Raw genomic sequence first — 14,643 nt, 5'->3', positions numbered from 1 at the left:
TCATTTGCACATCAAAATTCGGGGATGGGTATCTTAATGCACGTCGTATGTGTTTCAGTAGAACAGTAGAATATCTAGGGAACCACTAGGAAAACGTGAAGGTGCAGACATTTCGAGCAGAGACAGCGCTTCTTCTGGGATTTTTCACGATTTTTTAAACGTGGAATGGCTTTCAACTATAGGATACTCTCTCCTTCTGCTTTTGCCCGAAATCCCTTAATTAAAAAGTAAATTACTGAATTTTAAGTAATTATTTATCTTGTAGTTGCGTACTTTTTTCGAGAGCATGTTCGCCTGGCCGTATAGGTCATTCTGCAAAAACGACATCTATGCTGCTTTCATAGCTTTTTATAAAAATTCTGCAAAGGTTAAAAAAAAAAAACCATTGTAGAGCTCTGTTAGATTTCAAAGGGATTGAGCATTGGAGTGCAAACTTATGACGCAAGCGCAAGAATCCTGTGTTCAAAATAACCAAGATGGCGGTGGTGGGAAGAGCAGTTGAGGTGAGAGATTCAGACGTCTCAGACGTGTCGCTTTGGCAGAGACGTCTCCATGATTGTTATTTACCTGTCCTCCAGTAAGCAGACTGTATATGTTTTTGTCGACGCTTGCTATAATTAAGTCGGCAATTTCGTTTCTCACGTTCGTTTCGCGAGCAACATGCGACAGTACCACGAAAACGAATTGAAAACGACAAACAATTTCTGAACAACCGCATTTCCATCCCACTCTCAGTACTTGCACACTGCTTGACTTTTTCCTGTGGTTTGCGATTCGCACAAGAAATGCCTCGAAAAGCGGGCGAACGATTTTACAAAACTGCCATGAACACTGCGGTCAAAGCGGAAGCGATCTTTCGGCGCTGCTCATCGAAGTACGTTTGTAGAGCAGATGGGGTTCCTTTACATGAGTCCTGACCGACGATGACGGAATGTCCCAGCAGGCAGATGGTCGTGGCCTCACGCTAGGACGGTGCCGGTGGAACTGGCTGCCGGGGCCCAGTGGAGCGCGCCCGGCAAAGGCACGTCTTCATCGTCGTCCACGGGCCCACACACTTTGTTGGCTGAATGTGAAACCAAAACTCTGCGCCTACAAATGTGCTGGCACTCGAAAAAGCCATTTCGAATTTTTCCGTTCTGTTTTAACTTTTATACGGTTGAAGACAAAAATTAATATCTCTTTTTTTTTTTCACATGTATTTACATCTCAACTAGCAGTTCTCTAGTGTAAATGTGGAAAGTTATAGGCCTCGAATTCAACACAAGTGTCTCTTTCATGACCGCCCCTCCCCTACGAGAACGTTCTTGTTCAGTATAATCACAAAGGTTAGTTTAGAGGAACTGGAGACTGCAGCGGAAATTCAGTAGAACAGACTTACTGTGCATTGTGCTATGTTGGGCTGTCCCTCGAATTTGCGAGCGCATTGCTTGTCTGAGTTAAATAGATCAGCAGGAAGTTGTTCTGTTGGAGCCACGTGCGACTGTCTTTTGAATGTCTTTTCCAAGCAGCTTTTTTTAGATGTGGATAGTTTGCTGTAGAGAATAACAGAACAACACACACACATATATATATATATATATATATATATATATATATATATAGTATAAACTATATCTAGTATCAAATAGTATCATACTATATCTTAAACGTTGGTATGATCGGCTTCAATAACTAAACACAATAATTGAAGTTTCCGACTTAACCTGTCTCGGTTGACCCATTCCCTGGCGACTAACGTAACCATTTGCGCATGTTATTTTCTGCCAATTAGTGGCTTTCTTCCAAAGTGCTAATCAGCTTTGCCAAATTTTTGCAGCAAAGCTTCGACATTTTCGATCACGTTATCATTAGTAAATTAAGAAAAATATGTAATCCATATAATGACACTTACCGTAGCGACTCTGTCAAATCTTTCATAGTGCAAGGTGACATCGTGTAGCTTTCCTTTTTGTCTACATCCCCCATGAGCATGCTAGAGCTGTATAGGCACTTCGGCTCCTCCAGGTAGTCGTAGTTGGCGCCTAATCTGTAAGTATGCATGTCATATACTATAGTGCTTTACATAGTGCCACACCCAACCTAGTAAGCATCATGATTAATCACGACAATTATGGCACAGCGTGCTTATGCCCGCTAGCCCCACAGGAATCAGCCCGCGTACATTTTATCTTTATAATCCTTCAACAGAACCAACGATAGCGGCAAGCGAATCAGTTTCTTCAGATATTGATGTGACTCTCTGATCTTCTTCTTATTCTTGTGCTTCTCTATACATTGAGAAGCTGTTTGGGTGAAGTTCCTAACAGATGATGATGATGATGATGATGGGTGAAAGGGCTCGCCGTTGTCGGCCTCACAGAGGTGGGCAACGTCACGACTGACGCCCTGGGGGGAAATGTACGTCCGGCCTATCCTTCCTATGCATGCCTTTCTTACTGTTGCTTTAGTACGGCCTCTCAATTTTCTGAAAAATACCACATGCGAGAGAACTAAAAGTGTACTTACAGACGCGCAAGTTTTCTGGCTGTGAACGCGATACCCAAAAAGAATCCGTCATCCAGTGTTATCACGATGTTCTCTTCAGTGCATATTGCTCCACGCTTTGGTTTTACTGCGAATTGAATGCGAGGAATAACAGCGGTTACAAACGGGCAAATGAAACACAATTTCTGCGGGTGCATTTGCGAAGATGCAGCTGATTTTCAAGTGCTTCCCGTGTTCTGCTTGAAGAAAACTTTCCTATCTTCCTTTCCTAACCCTGATCAATGTTTTTTTTTCTTGTATGTGTGTGTGCGCGCGCGAGCGAGCGCATTGATTCAGCTCGGGACAAACGTTTACGGAACACAGCACTGGGTATTTCTTCGTCGGGGCGGCCCCCTTCTAGATATCGAGAAGACATCACATAAGAAACGGGTGCCCGGTTATTCTACCCATTTAATGCTATGTGCGTCCACTCCTGTTTGCTGCTAGGGTGTAGCTCCAATGCAGAAACGCGACATCCCGGCGCTCAGTAAACTTTTGTCAAAAGCTGTACTTTCCGAGGGCTAATTTATTTTTGTTGTTTTAGTTATTTTTATTTATTTAGTTTTTTGTAAACGAAGCTTGGCTTCAACTCTTGCAACCCCATCAACCTTCTCGTGACCTGTGGTCGTGACGTTACCTGCCCAAGCGATGCGACCACCCCACGTAGAGTGTGGCATGGCTGTACGTGTTTAGTTCTGTTGAATCAATGGCTGAAGACGACTATGAGTCATCATCTGCCTTCCCTCACGTGACGAGCATCTCCGTTCATGTCATTCTTATCTCATCGTCAACCTGCCTCGCTGTCTCGTCTTCCACAGTTTCTTGCTTCATAATGTATTCCACCCCAATTGAGCACTACACCGTTGCCTGTGGAAGGAGAAGTCTCCAATATTTTGGGACCAGTAGTATAGGAGTACCGCTGACATGGTGCTTTTCTCACGGGAGCGGCAAAGTTAGCCAGCGTGTTTCTATTTAGAGGGAGAGCGAGTTTGAACCAACAGGCGTATACGTTACATGTAAGATGCAAACCACAGCTTACAGTCGTCAACCACTGCCTTTCGTGCTTGCACGTTGTGGGGCCCTTGAGAAAAGAGTACGTTCCTCCTGAAAATACGCGCATGAACGACGTAAACAACGATAATTGGTGGAGGCAGACCACAATCAGGGATGACGCAGGCATGTAAGCCTCAAACGCCACTGAAATTAGCGATTTCAAACAACTCAGGGAACAGACTAGCAAACGCCAGGAACCTGAGTCTTTTCTCCGGATCTTCGATTCTGATCTCCGGAGATCAGAAGACCCAGGTTCGACTCCTGGCGTCAGCACCTCTTTTAGCCCGAGTTGTTCGAATATGTACATAAATTTCAGGGCACAATCATTATAGGGTGCACAGCATTAGGCTAAGGGGAATATCACCAATACGAGTATCACTGGTAACGGCAATGTCAAAGTATGCTTCGAACTCCGAAATCTTTCTGGACAGGCCCTCGGCGCATGTCATTGCAGACGTCAACATAACCACACCGGGGCTAAAACTCACACATGCAATGCCATGCACTCATCCTTCGGTGGCTGATATCTAAGCGGATAGTTCTGTAAATGGGAGTAGCCGTATTTGTCGCGTGAAAAATTCAACCTCTCCCTTGCTTTTTTTCGTCAAGATCAACATACACATCAGTGAGATAAGATACCGCGTCACGTCAGAAACATTCGATGATTTACGCTGGCAAAATACGTTCATCCCTTGGTTTTTCGTCGATGGCAACACTGGACAACGGAGCACCGAGCATGCGGGGATTTCTTGTCGGAGTTCGCTTGCGACTAATGACGTTTCGATAAGTCAGCAGAAACTCTTGACGCGCATCATTAAAGGGCCACAAGAAGGAAACAGAACATTATTAACTCGGGTATCACTCAACACTCAGGCTAAGGGCTGTTTCCACACGTCCCTTTTTCTCGTCCGTTTGGTTCGAAAATAGAAGCTCAGGGCAATCGAGCCCTGTAGGTTCTAATGGGTCCGTTTTTGCCTCCGTTAAGAACACAGCACGAGAAAAAACGTTCGTGTGGAAGAGGGCTAAGGTCCATTTCACACTTTCGTTTTTCACGGAGGCATACCAGACCTATTGGACTCTACAAAGCTCGATTGCCTCTCGATTGTACGGTTGAAGTGTACGGACGAGAAAATGGTGCCTTATTCAAAGTATTATCACGACGTTTCTGAACGTTGCCAGAACTTGTGTGCATTTAGGATGAATTCACACTCATTGGGCGCGTGAAGCAGCGGCTCTCTGCAGAATGTGCTCTGTCCCCCAAGCTCCGGAGCCTGCAGTAAACGGGGGGGCACGAAAGAGGGGAAAGGTTAGCCTGGCTCCAGAAGCCGACTTGCTATTCCCGCTTACAAAAAAGGAAAAATAAAAAGAAGAAAAAGAAAGACAAAACGAAAAGAGCGAAAGAAGAGGCGCAGTCACAGGCTCAGCGCGAGCCCTGTGTCAGTAAGGAAGCGTACGAGTTCCCTTCCAACGCGCCACTGAATGGGGCGTTGCAGAGGGCCCAGTAGCGTTGCCAGCGTGACCTCCCTCAGCCCTAGGGCAGCTAGCCGCTCCATCAGAGTGGCACGGGGAGCGGCGAACAGGCGACAGTGGAGGAGTAGGTGGGAAGTGTTGCCCTCGGTAGAGCAGGCTGCACATGTAGGGGTGTCAAGCGTGCTGAGTTGGAAGAGCCATGTTGGCATTCGAGCCACGCTTAACCGCAGACGGTGGATAACGGACGCCTCCCTCCTCGTGATGTTTGGGGGTAAACTGGTTTTTAATGGTGGGTCTTCGACTGGTTGCTGGTGGCGTTCCATCTTCGAGTGGTCGAAACAGAGCACTCTCACGGCATTCAACTGATTCATTTACAGCTCTTTCCTCCAACTCGGATCGTTCTATAGTGCTCTCACCAACGCCATCGGAGCGGTTGCCAAAGCTGGTTGGGTTCCGGTCACGTGACTGCGCCAGCTTCCGCTGAGTAGTGTTTCTGTTCCGCCATGCATGCCATGTGCCACGCGTTTTGCGCCGTCATTGTTCTGACTTTAAGGACAACACCGGAAGTCACGTGACTTAACATTCCCTCTTTTCTGCTGTGTTCGAACCTGCCGCGTTCGGCTCGTGCACGGCTCGGTGGTGGAGTGAGATGCGGTCTGGACCCCCCCGCCTCGGAGTATCGGAACGATACTTCCCGATCGATGTTTCCCGGCATGGTGTTTTTATCGCTTTTAAAGTATACCGGCACGACCAGTCGAAAACACCTTAAGTCCGCGTTCACATGCAGCAGCTCGGCAGCTCCACCCACAAGCAACCTTAGGGTGACCGGATAATGTGCATTCGAATCGAACTGGTGGAGTCTTTTCTTAAGCTGCTGTTCCTCAAAGTTTAGCCAGCTTTTTTGCGCGAATAGATCATTATTACCTTCAAAAAATGACAATTGACTAGTTTTAGTGACGTTAGTAAAGAAGAAGTTATTTCTCATCTGCAACTGTAGGATTTGAACCCATGAATCCACGAACGAAATCCACCACGCTGTCGGGAGTCACATGGCAATGCTCACCTCGCTGATTGGCCAGTGCGCGAGCAACTTCTCAAGTTTTCCTGGGTTTTCCTCAGACGCTTTCAGACATATGTTGTCAGAAGAAGTTACCCCGTGTGAACGCCCCCTAAGCCAAGAGCATAGCTCTGCATTTCGGGTCGTGAAACTTAGGATCACAATCATGTGAGAAGGCATGAGCTTAGCCACGTGCTGCAAATTCACATGAAGTCGAGATTCTGTGAGCAATATATTTTGATATCGGTTCGCTGAATGGGCATCTAAATACCTGCAAATCATCTTTGAGAAATCTTTAAATACAGGAGTCGTTCCCACAGCATGCTAAAAAGCGTTTTTAGAGCGATTCGCGACGTCGAAAATAGGTCGACATGGCGTATCGTTGAGCTCGATCTGCATATTAGCGCACTCACCAGATAACATCGCACCTGTGACCAGAGATTGGTAAAATAAATAATTTCTGAAGCGCCACGCTCCAGAAAAGAAGTGACGCCGTCTATTTAAAATGAGGGCGCTGCATGTGCTCTGGAGCCGCTACTTAACGAACCCATTATGTGCCGAAATGTATGCTTACGCTGTAAAGAAGACTACAATGTGGCTCTCGTTGTAGGGTGCACCCGTTTTACTGAAATATGTCTTCAGGTTGTTTGATGTTGCATTATCGAGGACTTTGCCATTGTCATCGACGCTGATTTGTTTTGGCCAGGGTCCTAACAGGTATTTGTCGGCGCCACGTCTTCTAGCAGTATATGCTTTCGCCAGAGGGGATAGTTCCTATATAGATGAAAAAATGTCCAATGCTGAAGAATATATGGTGCAAAATGCCACACGAGGACCAAAATGAAATAACAAACACGCACGCAGGGAGCCACGCAAGGATAATAACGTCGTAATGCTGTAACTGTTATAAAATGTCAGTACCAATCAGTTCTGTGTCATGCAACTGCTCTGCCCTGAGGGTTACACACAAATAAATAAATAAGGTATACTGTTGTCAAATTCTTAGCTGTAGTCCCTGTTGCTGTAGTCTGCTTTTTTCGACCTACCATATTTCAACTGCTCTTCTAAATTTACATGAGAGCATTTACTATCTTACAGCAATCTGACGGTCCATTTTTTTTAGTGGCGGCGTTTGGCACTTCTTTTCTTCTAAGGTGGCTTACCGACGAACTCTCCACTGCGACAACGTTGAACCTAACCTTGACGGAGCCCGGCAACTTTCGAAAGATCAAGTTGATCTGAAAGACAGATGGTGAGAAGAAAATGCTTTATTTCAAATATATTATCATCTAAAGCGCCTGTACAACAGAATGTTGAACTCCACAGCGCATTGCGCTCGGGTTGCACGAGCTGACATCCGTTTGCGACAGACGCGGCTCAACACCCCGAACTGTTGCACGTGGGCGATACAGCTATCGCTGTCACTTCTTCGCACATGGATGCGAAAATGGGTGCATTTTTTTGTCTGCGTGTGAATGTGAGAGCGTGTGGAAGAAAATGAGAGAATGCGACCAGAGTGAACGTGTGTTACTAACTAGTTGTGTCTACTACTGAGATGAACTCACTGCATTGAAGAATGCATCAAAGTACGCATTCAGGGTGTGCTCTTTGATGATTCGGGAGGTCAGGGAATCGTCGCAGAGGACGTACACTCCGAGAACGTATCCTGCTCCTGTAGGCGGACATACATTTAATGTCATGGCCATTTAAAATCATTGCAACGGCATGGTACGGTATACACAACACACATGGAAAAAATGCACAAAATGAATAAAGAAACAGAGGGGCTCTGAGGAAACATTTTCGTTTTCGACTATACCAACAAAACTGCACGCGTTGAATCATGCCAATGAATTCTATTGCCGTAAATGTGGACACCTTCGGCTTATTGTACAGGTGATACAACCCACTACGGATATCATCATAAGCCGTTCAGATTGCATCATAGGCGCCTATCAGCTTTGTACGCAAGGTTCTGACATTGCTTGTGGTATGCTGCTCCATGGAAAGATTTTTCTCAAGCTCACGTTGCAGGTGACCGCCATTAAATGCAATTTTCTCTTCTTTCCGACTAAACATTCTTGTGCGGGCATTGAAGATGGTGACAGGCATATAGAGAAGAGCTAAAAACAGTTACCCTGGGTACCAAAGGCTGCAGATAGATAGTACTAGTATGTCCCATGACTGCTATTCGGTCCACGATTGTCTACAGCACGTGGCACGATCGATTGATTGATTAGTAACAAAAATTGAGATGGAGATGTTAGTCCCAAACCACTGGGGACTGGCTACACAATAAACTTTTTTAGACTTTTTTGGTGTAACTGGCATGTCCCATGGCGCACACCTTTTTGGTGTTGCCTTTACACTCAAATAATGGGTGTGTTCTAATACACCCTTTAGTTAAGTGTATTCCTAATAAAACACTGTTATAATGGGTGTTTAAAAACAAAAACACCCTTAAAATGGGAGTATTCTATTGAAAACACCTTTTATCATGGAATTATTTGCTAGCAAATATTCCCTCGCAAATAGTGTAATAGGAGCTTCCGCGGCAGCATACCGACACCACTGGCCGAGATATACAGTTCGTCGTTCTTGCTTCTATGGCAAGCAGCACCGCGAACACGGTAGACTTCCAGCCGTGGTTCCATCGTAGAACCTAAACCGGAGTACAATGCGTCGCAGGCACGCCTCGTTAGCTTGTTAACACTGTGGGACCAACGTGAGTGCAGAGGCATAGAGAGACCTAGGGCACCCCCAGTAGCCTATATTGGCGTGTCGGATGTATCATGTACTGAAATAAAATTTGTTGGGGCACGTTCGTTACATGTGGTGGGGCGGGAAACGTTTGTAGCGGTGGCGGGAATGTGTTTTTGCAATTAACACCCACGCTTGCAACGAGTCAAAGATATAAGCTAAATTTCTAACATCCCTCCCTGCCAAATACTGTGTTTTTAACTCAGGCTATCGTCTATAATGTGATTACTTGCTGAGCGAAGCTGTGAAACCAGCATAATTTTTCTCTCACAAAATAAAACACAATTTTTAACACCATACTCCCAATTCAAATGGGTGTAAAAAAGGTGCATTCGACGGAAAACACCTGTTTCAACACCCCACTTTACACCCTTAATGATCCACCTTGGAAAAAACGTGGTGTATGTCGATATTACACCTTTAGTAATGCACTTTTTGCACTCTTTGTGGAATAGAAAAGAGTCTTTTAATAAGAATACACCTTTGAGCAAATAAAGGTGTAAAATGATTTACTGTGTACTCCAGGACGCTTCATTTATTTTACATGACACGACAGACGTTACGCTTCCTAAGCGTAAGACTATAAGAAGAATTAACAGTATGGCTATGGTTTCCTGTCGTGTTTAAACGGACAGTACGTTGCAACTATTTGTTGTAATACACCACTGACGGTAACAGCGATCGAAGAAACGTCAAGCAGGAGCTAGAGGGCTATTTGGTGTGCCATACTTAGGGTCCAGGGTCCTCAAATTTGTCTGAAAAAATACGAAAACGTTTTCTGGCAAGATTTAATACGATTCAAATTTATCTGAGAGACTCCACTATTGTGAGTCCCAGTAATCCGAGAGCTCAGCAAGAAAAGCCATCCCCTGCTGAAAGGGTCCGTTCCCTGTTGCTCCGAGATCGCCTCACATCACAGAATACCGGCCTCGACAACAAGGAAGAATGAATGGTGGTGGTGATGACGGTGGGGTGAGGGTGAAAGGGCTCGCCGTTATCAGCCTCACAGAGGTGGGCAACGTCACGACTGACGCCCTGGGGACTGTGCGACCTGGACCGACATCTAAGGGAACTGTGCCAACATGGAAGAATGGATGACTATCGACTCAAACCCACCGTGCAGCAATCTTTCGCATGAACAAAGAGAACAAGCACGGTCCAGCTCATGAATGACTTCACTAACACCAGTAAATGACATAACACGAGTAAATTAGATCATAGTTCCAATGGTTATAGACTAAATACACTGAGGGCATCATCACAGTGAACAATGTACACTGTACTTATACTCCGTATACTCTGTCCTTAAAGGAGCAGTCTAGAGGCCGACAACTTTGTTTCTGTTTTTGGTCAGTATGGAATGTTAGGCGACCGAAAACAGTTTTCCCACAATTAGTGCAACCGTAGCGAAATTGGGACGCCTGCAATAGCTCCCCGAACCTCCCGTGCGCGAAACACCCTCCTTCGCCTTCACGATAGACACGTGATGAGCGCCACCACGCACGTCACTATGTGACGCAAGTGGTGAGGACGCTCCTCATTGGACCTGGGATCACATGATCGAGGTGAGCAACATCGCGCAGGCCGGAGCGTCTGCTACCGCTTCGGAGACGCCATGCGTTCTCCGGCTACGTGATGTCCGAAACGGATTGTTTGAAGGCTGTCCACGACACAACCACGATTTTTTGGGACCGCAGACACCACGGGAAGAACGAGTGGTGCAGCCCGAAATTAACTGCGCTTGTACAGCGAAAACCCCGTGCTTCTCGACAGTATGCAGCCTGTCCGACCGTTTTCACCGCGCAGTTGGTTCAGTGGCTAACAGATGGCGCCACAATACCGCTGCCATCGCTTGCTACTGTGAATTCTGAGATTGCACAGAAGCCACGGATATATTACTCTTGTGATCGTAATCTTATTTTCTCGGCCTGCATATATGCTTTGTTTTTATGAAAACGTGATATAAATCATATAAAGACTAGAAGTCAACAAGAAACGGCTCGCAATGTTCGTAGCAGACGGTTTTTCCTACGAACGAATGAGGGGCTCTCTACCACCAACGTCACAGTAGAGTGGGTGTGGTCTGCAGTTGGAGAGCTCCGGCCTGTCACTGCAACAGCGACTCTTCCAAATTAATTGCACCGTGGTGAAACAACTTTGGACAGAAATATTTTGTGGGAATGCTTTTCACATACTGCTTCACAAGATGACAGCAGTTTTTGGCCATGCTAGATACCACTTTAATGCTCCTTTTTAAGGCAATAGCCGAGAAACATGGATATTTCAGAGCTGTCGAGAAGGTCACATAATTTGGTAATGTTACATATCAACACTTCCTAAAAACAACTTCAGAATTAGAAGAATATCGTCGTACCATCTGCCTCCGTGGTAACGATAAATGGAAGATTCCGTTCTTTCGCACAAATTACGCAAATCAATCACTTCGTCATAATTTACCGCAGTTTCTCAATGAACATCTCAACAATAGTGCTGCCCCTAACATACGTACTAAAAAAGATCGTCGAACCTTCTTTGTTAGGAAATAGTAATGTTATTTTTCACCATCACCAGTTATTGTACATTGTTATTTATTTCCCTGCTCGATATAGTGATTGTTAATTTTAGTTTGTGTGTATAATATGTGACATGCTGTATGCTGCTGAAACTTTGTGCGGCCGAGCCTCGTCAAGTTACTTCCGGTAACTTTTAGCTCTGCTGTCCCACCATGTAATATGGTAAACCAATAAATTGAATTGAAATTGAATTGAATTTCAAAAGCTGCATAACTGCGTGTATAGCTTGGTGACCACAGGGCACGCAATAGCTTCTTCAGTAATGAAAGGGAAGTTACCCAGTCGATAGACATCGTATGATGTCTACCGATGATGATGAACCACATTGTATTTTTAGATATTGACTCCGGTATAAAAAGTAGAATTCCGAATTCTCGCGAAATGATAAACTCCTAATAACACTGTAACCAGTGGCGTAGTCACGGGATGGCTAGGGGGCTCTAGCCTCCCCCACCTGCCACTGGCCGCCCACGCAAATCGTGCAAATCTGTGGACAGAAAATATTTATAAGGGGGGGGGGGGTATTGCAGCGTGACCATAGCAACAGTTCTTGCAGTTACCGGCGTCTATCTTGGCAGCATACTTGAACACTTTTGACACTATACAAACTTTTAGAGCTACCGGCCTGTACAAACTTTTACAGCTACCGGTGGCCTCACCGCTCATGACACCTCGTATGTTAAACGTTAAACGCATTATTGAACGTTCAAATTTTCTGTATGCATAAGGATGAGTATGTGAGCGTAACCAGGATCAGCGGCGTCGGGGGTGGGGGTTGTACCGAGCCCCCCTACTTTGAAGGTCTGGCATCGCCACTAACTGTAACATGTCGAAAAAAGGAGGAAACTCCAAAAACCATGAACCCTAGCAGCACTCAACAAGTTACAATTACACTCTTAAAACACACTGAATAGCACGCTCCTAGTCAACCATCATTATCGACAGCGAGCCGACATCGTTATCGCGCATGATTTGTTGAATTAGTGCATTTACTGTCTCTTTAATATAACATGCTTCTCATTTCTATGGATTCTTGTCAACGTGCTTGCAAAAAAAAGAGATGTATTTGTTATCCTTTTCCCAGTGTATTTCATCAATGTATGAAGTGAATTACCCATGTGATAGCATCCCGCTAACGTCGTCAGCCAAAGAAAGGAGCCGGGTGTTGCCAAATTCACGATTCTGAAAACAGGAGACCTACGCCTTTTTGTGACACTGACGCAATATATAACTGTCACAAAAAAGGCGTACGCCTCACGTTTTCAACAAACCAGAGGGGAGAACGATGTCATTAGGGATGATAGCTAGCGAGGAGCGTCTTATGCGGATTAGTGCCGTTTTAAGTGTGCAGGGAAACTGTTTTTGCAATGTTGCATAATACTCACGATCTCGGCCCTTCACTTCGGCAGATAGTATGCAGGTGAGTAGTAGTAAACTCGCGAAGATTCCAAACCCTTTCATACCTTCGCCGTGTGCTTCGGCAGTATAAACTATTCTGCAGAACGCTCTGTACGACCTTTTATGCTGTTGAGGTTCTTCTTAGCGATGGTGGATTACAGGCCTGATGATGCCCAAATGTCACTTCCGCGCGCTTGTGCGAGAGGCTACTATTATATGTTGCCACTCCTCAAGCAAATCCCTGGAACACATTGATGAGAGTTGTTCGTTCGAACTCACCTGTCGAAAATGAGTGAGGCATTGTACGACTGAAGTATGTAAACAATTGCATTTTAGCAGTCATCGAAAACGTACGATCAGACAAGATGTCAGACGGCGGATGTGTCGCAATTGCTCATATGGATTGGTGCCTTGAGGCTTGTATTGTGAGAACGGAATTATATGCAATCTCGTGAAATCTCATTTGATCTCTGGAAATTTAATAACTCCTACCTGCCCAACAAAACTTTTGACGGAAACGTCGACGAAGAGGAAATGATAGACTGTGACTTCATACACTGTGAAGAATTGAATTAAGCGGGAGGCGAGTCGCCTCAGGCTAAGTGCCGCTCATGGCATTTACGGACTTCAGAAGTGTACCTACATCGACTAATGCGTTTGGAGGCACATTGCCTGTGAGCGTATTCTGAAGATATTATGCAACTCAATTCGCCCTTTAACACTGGTGAATTTGCACTATAAAATACTCGCCAAGATACTCACTACCTGTTGTGAGGAGCTTACGCTGTATGTTGTCAGTGCACATCAGGCGTGCGGTATAAAACCCCGACAAGTTCTAAAACGTGCATGTGGCACTTATTGCATTGATTCACTTAACCTCGAGAAGGGTCAATCTTGATTAACAGAAGCATACCGTCCCCGCTTCCGGCTACTGCGTCACGTGAACGCAGGAAGTGCCCTCTCGAATGGGAGTTGTATGCGCTACGAAGGAGTTACCACAAGTTTCTAAGTCCATGGCACCACTCGCATTGCCAATGCTTATCAAGGAGCCCTTCTCCAATATATGAAGGACCAGCTCCCCTTTGCCTCCCTGGTGTTCCTAATGTGTTTTCCTTGATGTTGCACACCAATATTTCTGGTGTTTTTGGTGTGTGTGATATGGTGCTAATATCGAATTCATCGTTGTTTACTGTGCTATTTAGCAAGGATAATGTTATATGCGATTCATTTACTAACGGTCATGTCACACATGAAGTGTTTGAAGGCGAGATAGCAGATAAAGACTATAAAAGGTTGAGCCTTACATGAAGAAATGAAACGGAAATGGACCATTTCTCGTGGACTATTCCCACGTTCGAAAAAGCCCGGGAGCGGTGTGAATCGAGCCACGCGCCATATATTTCAGTCGTAGGCTGGCTTCCTCCGCTGTCGCACGACCCGCTAGCACGTTGTTCCTGTTCCTGCTCGTCGGCAGCACGATGTTCAGGCTCATTTTATATATCTTCATTCATGGCTTCATCATTGTACATAACATCTGATCAACGTTCATACATTTTCTTTATAGATATATCATCATTGTTAGGTGACTTTGTAAAGGCTGAATCTTTATGCATAATGAAGCTTTACACAGGAGGGAGGAGGAGGAGTGTCGTTGGGAGGAACCCGAGAGGTCTGCCTGCCTGATTAAGCGGCATGTTTCTCGGGAAGGGAAAGGTGGTGGAGAGGAGGAGAGGAAAGGGTGAAGTGGAAGACCGAGCGGAATCCGCTCGGGGGGAGGATAGCTGCGTCCATGGGCCGACTTCAGCGGAA

General features: G+C 45.4%; 1 protein-coding gene across 1 annotated transcript in view; it reads right to left on the bottom strand.

Moving 5' to 3' along the window:
- Positions 1 to 1,887: 1,887 nt before the first annotated feature.
- Positions 1,888 to 14,643, bottom strand: part of LOC135400647 (uncharacterized) — a 28,913-nt gene continuing 16,157 nt past the window's right edge. The window contains exons 10-12 of the mRNA XM_064632477.1: positions 7,267 to 7,341; positions 6,678 to 6,877; positions 1,888 to 2,026 (exon numbers count right to left, since the gene is read on the bottom strand). Coding sequence (XP_064488547.1) covers positions 1,888 to 2,026; positions 6,678 to 6,877; positions 7,267 to 7,341 — 414 coding nt within the window. The remainder of the gene's footprint in view (positions 2,027 to 6,677; positions 6,878 to 7,266; positions 7,342 to 14,643) is intronic.

The sequence above is a fragment of the Ornithodoros turicata genome, chromosome 7 (assembly GCF_037126465.1).
Source record: "Ornithodoros turicata isolate Travis chromosome 7, ASM3712646v1, whole genome shotgun sequence".
NCBI classification, from domain to species: Eukaryota; Metazoa; Arthropoda; class Arachnida; order Ixodida; family Argasidae; genus Ornithodoros; species Ornithodoros turicata.
This window is presented reverse-complemented; position numbering and strand designations above follow the sequence as displayed.